This window comes from Rana temporaria, chromosome 8 (assembly GCF_905171775.1).
Source record: "Rana temporaria chromosome 8, aRanTem1.1, whole genome shotgun sequence".
Classification (NCBI taxonomy): domain Eukaryota; kingdom Metazoa; phylum Chordata; class Amphibia; order Anura; family Ranidae; genus Rana; species Rana temporaria.
In genome coordinates, this window is record NC_053496.1 from 1,381,447 (window position 1) to 1,399,409 (window position 17,963).

General features: G+C 48.7%; 1 protein-coding gene across 2 annotated transcripts in view; it reads left to right on the forward strand.

Moving 5' to 3' along the window:
* Positions 1-16,643, forward strand: part of NCAPD2 (non-SMC condensin I complex subunit D2) — a 93,233-nt gene extending 76,590 nt beyond the window's left edge. For both annotated transcript variants that reach the window (XM_040361181.1, XM_040361182.1), the window contains 5 exons: positions 382-462; positions 1,786-1,969; positions 15,049-15,181; positions 16,004-16,141; positions 16,398-16,643. In XM_040361181.1, the coding sequence (XP_040217115.1) occupies positions 382-462; positions 1,786-1,969; positions 15,049-15,181; positions 16,004-16,141; positions 16,398-16,483 (622 nt within the window). In that variant the 3' untranslated portion in view covers positions 16,484-16,643. The remainder of the gene's footprint in view (positions 1-381; positions 463-1,785; positions 1,970-15,048; positions 15,182-16,003; positions 16,142-16,397) is intronic.
* The last annotated feature ends 1,320 nt before the right edge of the window (positions 16,644-17,963 follow it).

The following is a 17,963-nucleotide window of genomic DNA, read 5'->3' on the forward strand; positions in this document are numbered from 1 at the left end:
TTTTTTTTTTTTATTATTTATTTATTGCTCTATAAACAAAAAAAGGGCAACAATTTTGGAAAAACGCACTTTTTTTTTTTTGTTTATAGCGCAAAAAATAAAACCGCAGAGGTGATCAAATACCACCAAGAGAAAGCTCTATTTGTACGTAAAAAAAAATTGGGTACGTTGCATGACCACACAATTGTCATTCAAAGTGCGACAGCATTGACAGTTGGCCTGGGCAGGAAGGGGGAAAAGTGCCCCCCGGTATTGAAGTGGTTTTGTATCTTTGATCTTGTAGACAGAAGTGTGGAATCTGCCCTCGGCTTTAAAAAGTATTGCTGAATATTTCTGTATCTTGGGGACTATAATCTTGTTTTTGGTGTTCATCCTTCTCAGGCATCTCCTCTCCTACATCACCAAGGACAAGCAGACTGAGAGTTTGGTGGAGAAGATGTGCCACCGCTTCCGTACCGCCAGGTGAGGGCACAATGCTTGCTGCTGCTTCCTTGTAAACAAAACTGGTTTATAAAGACTGAAGGTAAAACCTGCTCTGTGCCGCTCGGTTGTCCCAGAGGAGTATCCGCCTCATTCCGCCGCTCTTACCGGCCCTCCCGTGCCATCAGGAGACCAGATCCGCCTCTTCCGGTGGCTAGAGACAGACTGGCATGAACCCGGAAATGGCTTCCTTCCAGGCTTCTCTCTGTAAACACGGAAGTGACGTCACGACCGTTTCACTCAGCCGCCAATGGCGCCGTTTTTTTAAAGATCTACAGTATTCAGAATTGGAGGTCGACCAAAATATCAGCCGATATTTGGGCGCTTTTGAGAAATCGGTCAATTTTTATTTTTTTTATCCAAACTTGGCCGATATTTAACATGGCCACTAGCGGTGCCACGGCTCCGGAGCTAGGCCAAAGCCATGCCCTTTCTTGATGCTGTGATTGTGGCGGCAATCCGCGGATTGCCGCCGCGGTCACAGCATCAGGAAAGGCCGCGGCTTCGGCCTAGCTCCGGAGCCGCGGCCATCTTGGTACACCCAGCGCGGCGGCCCTCCTCTGTTTACACCCACAGAGGGGGAGGGGCCCACGCTCGTGTGGACACACACCGCTCTCTGCTGTCTGTACTACCGGGGGGGGGGGGGATCTGTACTGAGGGTGGTGACGCTATTTATTTATTTTTGCACTAGTGCCACTTGCCGTTTAGTGTTATCTGCCAGTGCCACCTTCCATCCAGTGCCATCTGCCAATGCCACCATCAAGTGCCAATTCCAGTGCCACCTTCCATCCAGTGCCAACTAAAGCCATCAGTGGCCAATGTCAACCAGTGCTAACTATTGCCACTTGCCAGTGTCACCTGCCAGTGCCATCTGCCAATCAGTGCCATCTGCTAGTACCATCTTTCAGTGCCATCCAGTGCAACCTGCCAGCCTGTGCCTTCTGCTAGTGCCATCTTCCAGTGCCAATTAGTGGCATCCAGTGCCACTAAAAAGAATCGGCATAAAATATTGCCCGCAAAAATCGGCATCTTATATCGGGCGCCCCGATTTCTAAATATCGGCATCGGTCGACCTCTATTTAGAATCGCTGTTTTTTGTGATCTAAATACTTTGCAGGGCATAGGAGGGATATGGGGTCTATAGACCTCCATAAAGAGGACCTGTCTCCTACTATTCCGGTCACATGGGATGTTTATGTCGGGTCACATATCACTTTGATGCATTTTGAACAGAATTGTGCCCTGTTTGCCACTCTAGAACCTTCTGTGGTAATATCCTGGTGTTTTCTTTTTTTTCTTTCACAGAACGGAGCGCCAATGGCGGGACCTCGCTCACTGCCTCTCCCTCCTGCCGTTCTCCGAGAAAGGACTGGTGAAAATTCAGGATTGCTTTGACTGCTACGGGGACAAGCTGAGCGACGACGCCGTCTACGGTTCCTTCATAAGCGTCATAGGGAAGATGCGCAAAGGAGCCAAACCGGAACTGAAGGTAAGAAGATGAACAGACCTGGTGCGTGAATAATTGCCCCATTGTGACGACGAGCCAGAGATCCCGCCCCCCCGCACCTGCTGTCATAATAAAATAAGGGGGGGGGCTATACAGGCTCCACCCACCTAGCCGTGTCATTCATCAGAGTTCTCTGAATAGAATAACTACTGTCAGCCTTTTGCTGCTGACGGCTTGCAGTCCTTAATGAACTACTATAGTGCTGAGTTCTCTGGTAGTTCATTGACCTTCCTGTCATTCAGTATCTGCCCGCCCGAGGGGTACGTGGCAAACTACACTGACAGCCTGCAGGAGCCTGAGCTTACAGCCGGGATCTGTTGAATGTGGGTGCAATTTTACAGTCTCCTGATGAAAATGGTGCATGTGTGTATTTAAATGCACATTTTTAATCCATATATTTAAAAGCACATTTTTGTGCTCATATCTCCTAAACCATAAAGGTTTAGGAGATATTTTTTACCTACAGGCAAGCCATATTATATTGCTTACTAGTAGGTAAAAAAAAAAAATGACTAAACAACCGCTTTAACCCCCCCCTGGCGGTATTCCCGAGTCTGGCTTGGGGTGGTATTTCATTACCAAAAGCGGTATCCCCGAGCCAGACTCGGGATCGCCTCGCAGCATCCACAGGCAGAGCTTACTTACCTTGTCACTGGATCCTGTGATGCCGCCGCGCTGTGTGAGCGAGCGGTGTCTCCTCGCTCAATTCAGTGTGCTGCCGAGCTCCGTTCCCTGCACCGTTACGACGCACGGGGGCGGAGAACGGCGCCAAATTCAAAAAAGTAAACACAATACATACAGTATGTAAAAAAAAAAATACACACCCCCTTTGTCCCTAGTGGTCTGCCCAGTGTCCTGCATGCACTTTTGTATAATAAACTGTTCTTTCTGCCTGGAAAACTGTAGATTGTCCATAGCAACCAAAAAGTGTCCCTTTATGTCAAAAGTGGTTTTAGAACAGCTAGAAAACGGCGATAATAAATTATAATCACTTGCAGAATTGAGCGATCACGATTTGTGGGGAAATTCGTCATAAAAAAAAAAAAGTAATGACAGCGACAATTCTGCAACTGAGCAAATTTCTCGATTTTTTAGTTGATTACATATATTGAATCATTTTTATTATAATATTTATTATATTATAATTTATGATTTTTGTTTTTCAAACTTTTTCATACCCGGGATGTCTACTAGACTCTGGTTCGGACAGATTAGCCAACCTCCATATAGAAAATTCAGTACATGTACACAGGATCCCCCATCTCTCTTCTGTTATCAGTACATGTACACAGGATCCCCCATCTCTCTTCTGTTATCAGTACATGTACACAGGATCCCCCATCTCTCCTCTGTTATCAGTACATGTACACAGGCCCCCCCCCCCCCATCTCCTGTTATCAGTACATGTACACAGGACCCCTGATCTCTCTTCTGTTATCAGTACATGTACACAGGACCCCCCATCTCTCTTCTGTTATCAGTACATGTACACAGGATCCCTGATCTCTCTTCTGTTATCAGTACATGTACACAGGATCCCTGATCTCTCTTCTGTTATCAGTACATGTACACAGGATCCCCCCCATCTCTCTTCTGTTATCGGTACATGTACACTGGATCCCCGATCTCTCTTCTGTTATCAGTACATGTACACAGGACCCCCCCGATCTCTCTTCTGTTATCAGTACATGTACACAGGACCCCCGATCTCTCTTCTGTTATCAGTACATGTACACAGGATCCCCCATCTCTCCTCTGTTATCAGTACATGTACACAGGATCCCCCCGATCTCTTCTCTGTTATCAGTACATGTACACAGGATCCCCCATCTCTCCTCTGTTATCAGTACATGTACACAGGATCCCCCCCATCCCTCTTCTGTTATCAGTACATGTACACAGGACCCCCCATCTCTCTTCTGTTATCAGTACATGTACACAGGACCCCCCATCTCTCATGTTATCAGTACATGTACACAGGACCCCCCATCTCTCATGTTATCAGTACATGTACACAGGATCCCCGATCTCTCTTCTGTTATCAGTACATGTACACAGGACCCCCCGATCTCTCTTCTGTTATCAGTACATGTACACAGGACCCCCCCGATCTCTTCTGTTATCAGTACATGTACACAGGACCCCCCCCCCATCTCTCTTCTGTTATCAGTACATGTACACAGGATCCCCCCGATCTCTTCTCTGTTATCAGTACATGTACACAAGATCCCCCCGATCTCTCTTCTGTTATCAGTACATGTACACAGGATCCCCCATCTCTCCTCTGTTATCAGTACATGTACACAGGATCCCCCCGATCTCTTCTCTGTTATCAGTATATGCACACAGGATCCCCCCGATCTCTTCTCTGTTATCAGTACATGTACACAGGATCCCCCCGATCTCTTCTCTGTTATCAGTACATGTACACAGGATCCCCCCGATCTCTTCTCTGTTATCAGTACATGTACACAGGATCCCCCCCATCCCTCTTCTGTTATCAGTACATGTACACAGGACCCCCGATCTCTCCTGTTATCAGTACATGTACACAGGATCCCCGATCTCTCTTCTGTTATCAGTACATATACACAGGATCCCCGATCTCTCTTCTGTTATCAGTACATATACACAGGATCCCCGATCTCTCTTCTGTTATCAGTACATGTACACAGGACCCCCGATCTCTCTTCTGTTATCAGTACATGTACACAGGACCCCCCCGATCTCTTCTGTTATCAGTACATATACACAGGATCCCCCCCGATCTCTCCTGTTATCAGTACATGTACACAGGATCCCTGTGTGTATTTTTATTTATTTTTTAAATGCCAGTTACTATCTGTCAAGTTAAATGGTTCAGGTGAGGTTATAAAAACATCTCGTAAACATGAAGCCTTTATTGTGTTTGAATTGAACTTTTGGACGGACTCAATAAATGTTTAGCAATTGTTTATACTGCTAAACTATCTAAACAATGGGGTTTGCTTTAGATCCGGGTGATTTCTCCTTGAGAACAATCCAGTTATCATCTTGTGTCATCTTTAATGCGACATTAGGCCTTTTCATCTCCCCGCCCAGAACTTGTAAATCTCTTTGGGTTTCTGTTGCGCAATTTTTATTTAGTGAGAGTTTTACATTGAAAGTTGGCAAATAAATGAAGTCCTGGTGAGCCTTGGGTCACCTCTGTTCTGAGGCCGAACTGACCTTGCGACATTTTTTTTTTTTTTTTTAATCAGCGGACCTGAATGGACGCTCCCTGCACCTCTATGGAGGGTGGCCTGTGGATCTTGCCTTGCAGTCCAAGGGCGGCTATTGGGTGGGTCAGCATGGCGTCCGAACCGGATGCTTCTCCCCCAGACATGCCGGCGTTAACCCTTGGTGCCCCTGTTCCTGCAGCCTCTGTGGATGCTATGACGGCAGTCCTTGCAAGGCATTTGTTGCAAGGATTGTAGCAGCACGTGGCCAGAGGGGGGGGGGGGTAAAAAGCACCTCCTCCCCCCACCTTCTTCTGGGGATGCCTCGGACATGAAATCAGGCCCTGCTACTGCTTCCAGGCCTGGTTCCGTGGTGTCAGAGGATGCCCGCCTAGTCCACACTAGTGAGGCACACTAGTGAGGATGACTCTGCTTCAGGGTCAGCGCATGATGGGGCGCTTGTTGGAGCTCTTATCACTGCAGTACGGGATACTCAAATTGAGGATTCGGCGGAAACATCGGAGATGCCGGTCCCTTTTGGGTTCTGCAAGCCGGCCCGCACTGTGAAAGTGTTTCCTTGTGTTCCTTATCTGGACAACATTTTGTATAAGGAATGGGATCGGCCGCAAAAAGTTTTTTTCTCTGTTCCAAAATGCTTTGCGGTCCGTTGCCCTTTTGAGGAGGACTTCCTGAAAAAGTGGACCCCCTTGTGTCCAGGCTGAACAAGGCGACCACGTTGCCTGTGGAAGGCGCTCCCGCTTTAAAGGACCCCGCAGATAGAGCTGAGGCTGTGGCCCGCTCCATGTTCACAGTGGTGGGGTTGGCGGTGAGACCGGTCTTGGCCGGGGCTCTAGTGTCACAGACACTTGCCAAACGGGCAAAGTTGTTGCTTTAGGAGTTGGAGGAGCATAACGCCCTTCCGGACTGTGTGGCGCTGGCCGACCAGTTGGTGCAGGGCATAAAATTTGTCTGAGTCAGCCCTGGATACGCCTCCCTTGCTCTCCAGGGCCTCGACCTACGCGGTGGTGTTACGCCGCCTTGTCTGGCTAAAGTGTTGGTCTGCGGACCAGCCTTCTAAAAAGGCCTTGGTGGACTTACCCTTTAAGTGTGAACGGCTTTTTGGGGCGTCTCTGGATGACATCATAAAAGATGCCACGGGAGGTAAGAGCACTCTGCTCCCACAATCGGGTAAAGGTAAGGAGCCTCGCTGTAGGCGGGGGCCCTCCTTTACCGCCCCCAAATGTTTTTTTTTTTTTTTTTGCCCGGTGCGGCAGGTAAACGTTCCCAGGGCGCTAAGGCACACGCTGAGGGCAAAAGCGTCCCTGGTTCCGCAAGCCTACAGGAAAAAGCCTGCTTCCGCATTAATGTCTGCTCCTGCCCGTCTCTCAGGTGGGGGCGGCTTCGCAAATTCGCGGCTCGTGGAGGTCTCTTTCCGACCGGTGGGTTTGCGAAGTAGTTTCCTCGGGGTACAAGATAGAATTTCTCTCGTCCGCCGAACAAATTTTTTCCTTCCAACCCCCAGCTCCCTCCGGGTCGTCGGGAGGCCCTGTTTGGGGCTGTTCAGGATCTGCTGGTCAGGGAGGTGATCGTGCCGGTCCCTTAACTGGAACGGTTTCAGGGGTTTTACTCCAATCTGTTTGTAGTCCCCAAGAAGAAAGGGGTCCGCCCAATACTGCATCTCGAGGCCCTCAACTGTTTTGTCAAAGTGCAAAAGTTCAGGATGGAGTCTATTCGCTCTGTAGTGGCGGCGATCCATCAGGGGGATTTTCTGGCATCCTTGGATATCAAGGACGCGTACCTGCATATCCCCATATGCGCAAAGCACCAGAGATTTCTGCGGTTGGGGAGGATCACTTTCAATTTGTGGCCCTCCCTTTCGGCCTGGCCTCGGCACCACAGGTTTTCACCAAGGTGCTCGCTCCGATTCTGACCCTGCTGAGGCAGCGCGGGATCGCTATTGTAGGATACCTGGACGACCTTCTCCTGAGAGCTTCTTCAAGCTCAGAGTTAGAGGTGGATGTGTCTTATCACCTGCCAGACCCTCCGGGAATTCGGTTGGCTGCTAAATGTCCAGAAGTCGGTGTTAGTACCGTCTCAGTGCCTGGAATACCTGGGGTTGGTCCTGGATTCCTCGGAGGCAAGAGTTTTACTGCCAACGGAGAAACTACCGACACTGCAATCGGCGGTGCAGCGGCTGACGACCCAGAAGTGGTCGTCGCTTCGCTTTTGCATGCGGTTTCTGGGTCTGATGGTGGCCTCCTTTGAGGCGGTTCCGTATGCTCAATTCCACACTCGAGTGTTACAGAGAGAAATTCTGTCGGGTTGGGACAAGCTCCCTTCGTCTCTGGATTACCAAGCCCGGTAAGTCGCCTGGTCAGGTCCTCCCTAGTGTGGTGGGTGACATCTCCGGTACTACGGGCCGGGAAATCATTCCTGCTTTACCAATGGACAGTGGTCATGACGGATGCCAGAAGGAATGGAAGCCGAGTGGATATCAACAATCCTAATTGCTCCGGATTGGCCTCGCCGTCCCTGGTACGCAGATCTGGTGCGTCTGGTGGCAGACGTTCCTTGGCGCCTGCCTCTGCGAGAGGATTTTCTGTCGCAGGGTCCTATCTCATCCTGCTTTACAGTCGTTGGCTTTAACGGCGTGGCTATTGAAAGCCAGGTGCTGAAGGATCGCGGTCTGTCGGACTCGGTGATCTCTACCATGCTGCGGGCGCGGAAGTCTACCTCCCGGAAGATTTACTATCGTACGTGGAAGGCTTACATTTCTCTGTGTGAGGAGATGAATTGGCACCCCTGTGCATACGTGATGTCCCGGATTCTGCTGTTCTTAGTGTGGAGTGGATCAGGCTCTCGCCTTAAGTACAGTTAAGGGGCAGATTTCAGTCTTGGCTGTTTTCTTTCAGCGACCCTTGGCGGCGCACTCTCTGGTGCATACGTTTGTGCAGGGGGTTCGAAATGTGGCCCCTCCTGTGCGTCCTCCACTACCTCCGTGGGACTTGAATTTTAGTCCTCTCGTGCTTAAGCAGTCTCCGTTTGAGGACATTGGGGAGATCCCTTTATTAACCATTTCCCAGAAGGTGGTTTTTCTGGTGGCAGTTACATCGGTCAGATGGGTATCTGAATTAGCGGCCTTGTCTTGCAAGGCCCCTTACTTGGTCATCCACAGGGATAAGGTGGTGCTGCGGCCGCAGCCGTCATTCCTTCCTAAGGTTGTTTCGGCCTTTCACATTAATGAGGACATTGTTCTTCCATCCTCATGTCCTCGACCGGCGAACCCAAAAGGGGCCGCATGGCATTCCTTGGACGTGGTTCAAGCCCCACCCGGTTAAGGCGCAATCGACCAGGGCGATTGGTGCCTCTTGGGCTTTCCACCATCAAGCGTCTGTTTTACAGGTCTACACACCTTCTCAAAGTTTTACAAGGTGGATGTAAGTGCATCTTCGGATGCCTCCTTTGGCCGCAAGGTTTTACAGGTGGCTGTTTAGGGTTGCACCTCCTCTGTTGAGGAACTCTGGTTTGTTTGGGGTGAAGTTGGTTTGCTGTGTTTTCCCACCCCTCGATTTTTTGACACTGCTTGGGGACGTCCCTAAGGTCAATTGCTGCTGTGTCCGTCCATGATTTTACGGTGAGTTCAAAAATCCTATTTTTCACCCATCTGGCAGATCGGATGAAAACTGGTCCATCTTCATCCGATCCCCCCCCCCCCTAGAGGAGAGCGACGCTCTGACAGGTTGGTCCCTGCAGTGTAGACAGACCTGTCGACTGCCTGCTCAGCCTGGATTGACAGAGCGATCCCTGCTGAGCAAAACGGAGCCCGTCTGTGTGAAAGGGCCCTTAAACGTATGAGATCTGGTTATTTTTTTATCATAAATTGCAACACTATGCAGAAGTGAGCCTGATTGAGTTTTTTTTTTTTTTTACTCTCTCCAGCTTTGGTAAATCGCACACTCTGCATTCCGGGGGCCTTGCACCTGCATGGATGTCCAATCAGGAGCTGTATCTGTGTCCATGCAGCTGCCCAATTGCTAGGAAAGGGACTTCCCATGCACCTCTGTTCTGGAGCTGTACGATTCTGACCAAAATGAGGAGAATAATGTTTTTGCTTAGTATAAAGATCACGATTCTCACGGCGTAAAATCTTTCACATTATAGTGCAACATAAAATATTGCAACAACCACCATCTTATTCTCTAGGGTCTCTACAAAAAAATATACTTACTTCTGTATGTAAATTTGGACCGTTTAACCACTTAAAGCGGAGGTTCACCCAAAAGTGGAACCCTCCCCCCCCCCCCCCCCCTCCTATGTCACATTTGACACCTTTTCAGGGGGAAGGGGGTGCAGATACCTGTCTAAAACCTGGAGTCCGCGATAACTATTCTGGCCCATTAATCGTGCAGCTCTACTCTGTTCTGGAGAACACTGTTGTGTGCTGTAGTAATGAACGCTGTGCTGATGAGGCCTATGACCTGGAGTTGGGTTGGCCGTAGTGGTGCAACGGATCACAGTTGATCCGAACGGGTCACCCCATTCGGATCCGCACACAGTGACCCGCGGATTGCCGCGGCTCCGGAGCTAGGCCGAAGCCGCGTCCATAACATTAGGAAAGGCCGCGGGTTCGGCCTAGCTCCGGAGCCGCGGCCATCTTGATACACCCGGCGGCGGCCCTCCTCTGTTTACACCCACAGAGGAGGAGGAGCCAGCACTTGTGGGACACATCGCTGAGAGTACTACCTGGGGGGGGGGGGGGTGTCTGCCTGTTACTACCGAAAAATGATCCGATCCGTGACTCCTGATCCGAGGAACGATCCGAACCCGTGGTTTTTTTTTTTTGATCCGTTGCACCCCTAGTTGGCCGTAGTCAATAATTTGCCCAATTCAACAAAACAGAAGGACGATTATCTGAAAAAGAAATGTCCCAAGTGTTGTCATGTTGGTATGCGATTATCAGATTTCAGGTCCTGTAATTTCCTCCTCCATCCTGTGTGGATGTTCTCACAACGAGAGCGGTCTGCATTCTTGAGTCTCCAGTGCGGTGTTCTGCAACACCCCCCCCCCCCCCCCCGGGTAGGGGATGGCGCTCTGTGTAGAAAAAACTGACATTTTCTGTGCCAGAGATGGAGGGTGAAGCATCTGCTCCGGTTCTGTGCCAAGGCTGGCAGTCCTCACAATACAACCTTGTTCTGAACCAACTCTCTCCCCTGTAGTGAAGGGTAAGCCTGAGTGTTATATAAAGGTCTTCTGTTTAAAGAACCAGGAACCCCGAAAAACACAACCTGGATCTGAAAACTTCTTCTCGAGGATTAGAAATGTAAATTCAGACCCGCAGTGTGTAGTTTTGTTAAAGCAGTTGTATACCCGCTGACTTTTATGTATTTTATTTTTGGTACACCTGTAAGGCAAGAGGCACAGCATACTAGCTCATTATGAAATACTTGCCTTAGAACGAGGCGTCGGTATCTCAGCCGGTCCACGCCGAGGGAGATGATGATTTTCCTTGGCGTGTCTTCCGGGTATCTCTGTTCCAGCGCTGTGAGTGGCTTGAGCCGCAATGTCATCGCTCCCACGCATGCGCGCGGGACACTGCTTTCTGGCTAGGTCCGGCGTCTGCCGTGCTTTCAGCCGAGAATCCCCAATGCGCATGCGCCACTGAAGTCGGCGGCTCATTGCAAGAGGAATATCCTAAACCGTGCAAGTTTTGGAGATTTTTTTTACCTACAGATAAGCTTTATTATAGGCTTGCCTGTAGGTAAAAGTAAAAAAATGCTATACAAACTCTTTAATGGAGCACAGAAAGCTCTGTGATTGGAGGCGAGCTGGTCACGTGATCACCAGACCAGGCTTGCCCCCTGGCTTTTTTTTTTTTTTCTTTACTCCCCCCGTTCAGTTGTGCTTTTGTAGAGAAAGCATGCATATGGGGGGTGTCTGTCTATCTCTATTGGGTTTTGCACGTCACAGTATTTGTATTTATAACGTTTTTTTTTGTTTGTTTTTCCAACGTAACTTGAGCGAAAATGCACTAAGTAAAAAATGTAATGCAAAAAACACAATTTACAGATCCCAATTTTTGTGTAAATGATAAAAGCTGTTACAATGTTTCAACTTCATGTTCATTGTTGATAACCGTGAAATGTTAAAAAATAAATAAAATGTTCCACTGAGTAAATGGATACCAAACCTCACGCTTTAAAATCGCACACGCCTGCACAATGGTAAGAGGCGGACATTTTACTATCCAAAGGCGACACTTTAAAAGTCTTTACAGAGGAGGAATGGTGATTGAATTGCTGCCCACGATCAGACGTTTGCGGCGATACCTCACGTGTGTGGGACTGGCGCATGCGTTCGCCTTTGCGCGCCAGCATGGGGGGACGGGGACACTTAAGTGTGTGTGTGTGTATATATGTATGTGTGTGTATATATGTATGTGTGTGTATACACATATATATATACACATATATATATATATACACATATATATATATATATACACATATATATATACACATATATATCCGAATTCGGTAAGACTTACGACAGCGTATCAGTAGATACACCGTCGTAAGTCCGAATGCGCGCCGTCGTAAGTCCGAATGCGCGCCGTCGTATCTTTAAGCGTATTCTCAAACTGAGATACGCTTCTCTGTTGCTAAGATACGACCGGAGTAAGTCTCCTACGCCGTCGTATCTTGGCTGCATATTTACGCTGGCCGCTAGGGGCGTGTACTTGGATTTACGCCTAGAATATGTAAATGAGCAAGATACGCCGATTCACAAACGTACGTACGCCCGTCGCAGTAAGATACGTTTACGTAAGACATACGCCGGCGTAAAGATAAACCACCAAAAAGATGGCGCAGCCCATGCAAGGTATGGACGACGGAACAGCCGTCGTATTTTACGTCGTTTGCGTAAGCGTACGTGAATGGGGCTGGGCGTTGGTTCCGTTCACGTCGAAATCATTGAGCCGACGTCGTGACGTAGGGAGTGTTTGCGACGTGATTCTGAGCATGTGCCGTACCAACGGCCCACATTTACATGGGGTCACGGGTAATTTACATGGAACACGCCCCCTACCTGCCTACTTTGAATTAGGCGGGGTTATGCCAGGCCATTTACGCTACGCCGACGTAACTTAGGAGGCAAGTGCTTTGTGAATACTGGCCTTGCCTCACTATGTTACGTCGGCGTAGTGCAAATGGGATGCGTTACGCCGGCTTAAACATACGCCGCTCTTCCTGAATCCGGCTAATAATCTCTGATTGCTGTCACAAGAATGTTAAACGTCAGCAATAGACATGTGACAGGTGCTCTTTATGAAGGGATCTATAAGACTCCAGATTTTCTAACAGTCACCTTCCAGGTTACCATAGTGGAGATCCATTCCTGGCTTTTTTCGGGTCTCCGGCCAGCCTGCAGGCGTGCCAGCTGGTAGCTCTGGTCTCCTGGTGGGATGGTAAAGCCCGAGTGAGCCGCGGAAGGTAAGGCAGGGGGTGGAGTCTCTCCTCCCACTGCTTGTAATGGCAATTGAGTGGCGGATTACAGAGCCAACCGCCGGCTCTAAGAAAAGGTAACGAGGTGATTCATATCATGAAGTCCAATGACTTGCCAAGTATGCGATTTGACAGCAGGCGGTTATTAATGCTTAAAGCGGGGGTTCACCCTTAGAGGGCACTTTTCCCCTTAGCTTCCTGCTCGTTTTTACTAGGGGAATCGGCTATTTATTTTAAAATATGAGCTGTACTTACCCGTTTACGAGACGCATCCTCTCCGTCGCTTCCGGGTATGGGCTGCGGGAATGGGCGTTCCTTCTTGATTGACAGTCTTCCGAGAGGCTTCCGACGGTCGCATCCATCGCGTCACGATTTTCCGAAAGAAGCCGAACGTCGGTGCGCAGTATAGAGCCGCACCGACGTTCGGCTTCTTTCGGCTACGAGTGACGCGATGGATGCGACCGTCGGAAGACTGTCAATCAAGAAGGAACGCCCGCTCCCGAAGACCCATACCCGGAAGCGACGGAAGAAGATGCATCTCGAAAACGGGTAAGTACTGCTCATATTTTAATACAAATAGCCGATTCCCCTAGACCGAACGAGCAGGAAGCTAAGGGGAGAAATTTTTTTTTTTATAAATGGGTGAACTCCCGCTTTAAAGACCGTCAAAGTGTGAGACTGCTGCTGGGTGCCGCCATCTTTGGCTGTGATGTCGGCAGACTCGACACTGTCACTCAAGTGACACACTAGCAGGGATATGCAATTGGCGAACCTGCAGCTAAGGCAAAACTACAAGTCCCGTCATGCTGGTGTCTTTCAGTCTTGCTTATGCCTCTTGGGACTTGTAGTCCTGCAGCAGCTGGAGGTCCGCTGATTCCATATCCCTGCACTATAGTATTCCCCTTGGCTCCTCTCTCCAGCCATACTGCATCTGCCAACACAGCAGAGACTTATTTCGATCCTGGTGTTTTATAGATGCACCCGTTTTGGGATTCTTCCCCATTCACTATCCGCTTGCAGCAGTCCTGAGGGGGGGGGGGGGGTCTGTTCCCCCTGAAACGCGTTAACTTGTTGCTGCTTTCATTAACCACTTGCTGCCCGCCCATGACAAATTGACGGCGGCAAAGTGGTTTCAATATCCTGAGTGGACGTCACATGACATCCTCGGGATATTGAGCCGCTGCGCACCCCCGGGGGCGCGCATCGCGGCGATCGTTGTTGCAGGGTGTCAGTCTGACACCCCGCAACACCGATCTAGGTAAATGGTCTCTGACGGAGACTCTTTACCATGTGATCAGCCGTGTCCAATCATGGCTGATCACAATGTAAACAGGAAAAGCCAGTAATCGGCTTTTCCTCACTTGTGTCTGTCAGATGCGAGTAGAGGAGAGCCGATCGGCTGCTCCTCTGACAGGGGGGGGTTTGTGCTGATCGATTATCAGCACAGCCCCCCGAAGATGCCCACTGGACCACCAGGGATGCAAAAAAAACAGGTATGCCACCCTAGACCACCAGGGATGACAATGACACAAAAAATGGATGCCAATCAGTGCCCGCAATGGGCATCACTGATTGTCGGGCATTGTTTGGCACTGATTGGCATCCATTAGTACAACACATACGATGGTGCCGCCTATCAGTGCCCATCCGTGCCGCCCATCAGTGCTGCATATTGGTGCCCATCAATGCCACCACATCCGTGCCCATCAGTGAAGGAGAAAACATACTTATTTACAATGTTTTATAACAGAAACAAAAAAAAATGTTCTAAATTTTCAGTCACTTTCTTTTTTTTGTGCAGAAATTAAAAATCTCAGAGGTGATCAAATACCACCAAAAAAAGGCTCTATTTGTGGGAACAAAATGACCAAAAATTTAGTTTGGGTACAGTGTAGCACGACCGCGCAATTGTCATTCAAAGTGCGACGGCGCTGAAAGCTAAAAATTGGTCTGGACAGGAAGGTGTATAAGTGCTCCCCCCCCCCCCAGTATGGAAGGGGTTAAATTACTTCAAATTCAAGATGGTTGAGCCTCTGAACTGGGGGGCTGTTGAGCCTCTGAACTGGGGGGCTGTTGAGCCTCTGAACTGGGGGGCTGTTGAGCCTCTGAACTGGGGGGCTGTTGAGCCTCTGAACTGGGGGGCTGTTGAGCCTCTGAACTGGGGGGCTGTTGAGCCTCTGAACCTGGGGGGGGGGGGGGGGGGGCCGTTGAGCCTCTGAACCTGGGGGGGCTGTTGAGCCTCTGAACCTGGGGGGGCGGGGGGGCTGTTGATACAGATTTGATTTAGGAGGTCTGGCCTGGATGTCCGGTCTTCTCTCTGCACCCCAAATGATATGTTGACTTTCTTGAACTCTCGTTCCAGACTATGATTGATGAGTTTGAGAAGAAGCTGACGGTGTGCCATAACAAAGGTCTGGAGAACATGGATGTTCCGGAGGAGGGGGTTCCGGACGGGGAGAACCCTCCGCCTTCCGCTGTGAAGAAGAATGTTCCGGGTAAGTCCAGGAATGTGCAAAATGTCCATCCCGTGAGCCGTCCTGGAAATGTATTATGTCATAGCTGGCGCACTAGTTTCACTTCAACACACGTGTGTTTGTAGGCCGTATTAGAGGTTGTAAATCGAGAACAAAAAAAGGGGGGGGACCCCTGTGAGACAAAAGCATAATGAGCTCATTATGAAATACTTGCCTTAAAATGAAGCCTTCCAGCGGCGCCGGCACACGGCTGACCTCTTCCCCGTAGTTACTCCAGGTTTGTGGGCTCCGGTGCTGTGAGCGGAAGGAGCCGCGATGGCCCATTGGAGCCGCCGGTCACCGCACAGTGCTGGGAAGGAAGGGAACCCATGGCCGTTCCTTCAGAGCCAGTGGTGTTTGTAGATCTTTGATGTCAGTGGCGGAGGGATGGTGTTGTTGATCTTTGTCAGTGGGGGGGGGGGGGGGATGGTGTTGTAGATCTTTGTCAGTGGGGGGTGTTGTAGACCTTTGTCAGGAGGGGGGGATGGTGTTTGTAGATCTTTGTCAGTGGCGGGGGATGGTGTTGTAGACCTTTAATGTCGGTGGGGGATGGTGTTGTTGATCTTGTCAGGAGGAGGGGGGGGGGTGTTGTAGATCTTTGATGTCAGGAGGGGGGATGGTGTTGTAGATCTTTGATGTCAAGAGGGGGGGGGATGGTGTTGTAGATCTTTGCCGTCAGTGAGGAGGGGGGGGGGGGTGTAGATCTTTGATGTCAGTGGGGGGGGGGGGGTGTGTTGTAGATCTTGGATGTCGGTGGATGGTGTTTTGTAGATCTTTTGGCATTCATTTGTATTTTCTCCTCAGCTAAGCGGCGCCCTCTTAAGTCTGTAAATAGATCGCAGAAAGTAAATGAAGAGGCGGAGTTCCAGACCCCGAAAGCCCGCCCCCCGAGGAGAACGCAGAGGAAAGCCACCATTACATTCTCCAGTGATGAGGAGTCCGGTGAGTGTCGCTGGAAGGAAACTTTAGGGGGGAGGGCAGGGGTGGATTTACTAAAACTGGAGACCCCAGAATCTGGTGCAGCTCTGCATGGGAGCCAATCAGCTTCTACCTTCAGCTTTGATGATAAAACCTGAAAGCTGATTGGCTCCCATGCACAGCTACTGCAGATTCTGCACCCTCCAGTTTTAGTAAATCTCCCCCCATTGAGTCTTTAATAAAGTCGCATCATCAATCGTTGTTTTTGTTTATTCCTCAGACCTGGAGGCGGAACTGAGTGAGGCGGACACACCCAAAAACCCCACCCCCATCCGACGCACAACGACTCGCTCCCGCGCTCGGTGACCGTCACCGTCTCTCCGGTGTCCTGTGTTTTTATCTTCCTTTCCCTTTCCTTATATTTGTATGATCTTTTATATAAAAGTCTTCATATTTCCAGATCCGAGTCGGATTTTCCTGTCTGTGTCCGTCACTCCTCAATAAAGTTTTTTTCATGTGTTTTACACACGAGCAGTTTGATGCCTCAGTATGACCCGGACCTCGCTGCACCGGTGTTCTGGGTTCACTTACCAGAGCGGCCTGAATCCTTTATTGTCTCTCTTGTATGGATGATGGAATGTCACGCAGAGAAAACTGTGAAGAGCTCAACCTGTGGCCCTCCGGCTGTTGTGAAACTACAAGTCCCATCATGTCTCTGCCTTTGGGGAGTCATGCAATACTTCATGGGACTTGTAGTTCTGCAACAGCTGGAGGGCCACAGGTTGAGCGCACATGGTGAAGTGTGCGCTTGTATTTAGGTTTATTTTTTATTGGAATTTTTTATCATTCCTGTTTGGGGGGCTTTGGTGGGGGGGGGGGGGGTCCTTAACAGGCCTCAGAGATGAAACCCTCTTACATAAGATGTCAATCACCCAAGGCCAGTTTTCTCTAAAGCACTTTTCTGCTCCAGAAGATGAGGGCTGACTCGCACTGCACAGCAAAGAGCTGAGTGTAATCTGACACCTGAGTGAACCCTGCAGTCTGCTAGGGCTGTGGTTTTTAACCTCAGTCCTTAAGTACCACCAACTGGCCGTGTTTTTCTTTTTCTTTTTTTTCACTTTGCCCAGCTGCTTTAAATCCATATAAATGCCTTTTTTTTTTTCCTTTTTTTTCTTTTTTTATAATCGCACAGAAAAAACAAAGTTTGGGGGGGGGAACATTTTTACTTTCTGCTATAAAACGTATCCAATAAAAACAAATTTATACACATATTGGCTAAAATGTATTCTATTCTGCTACATGTCATTGATTAAACAAAAAAAAATAATCCCAATAACTGTATATTGATTGGTTTGTGTGAAAAGTTTTGGTGTCTACAAACTATTTTATATATATATATATATATATATATATATATATATATACACACACACACACTTAACCTTTTCATGCCTAAGCCTATTTCTGACATTTGGTGTTAAAATCTGTATTTTTTGCTAGAAAATTACTTGGAACCCCCAAACATTATATATATTTTTATAGCAGAGAATCCTAGAGAATAAAATGGCGCTTGTTGCAATATTTTATGTTACGCGGTATTTGTGCGGCGGTGTTTTAAATGCAACTTTTTGAGAAAAATTTACTTTCATGAATTTTTTTAAAAAATTAAAAAGTAAAGTTAGCCCAATTTTTTATTTTTATTTTTTTGCATAATGTGAAAGATGATGTTGCGCCGAGTAAATAGATACCTAATATGTCATGCTTTATAATCGCACGCACTCGTGGAATGGCAACAAACTACGGTACCTAAAAATCTCCATAGGCGACGCTTTAAACTTTTTTTTTT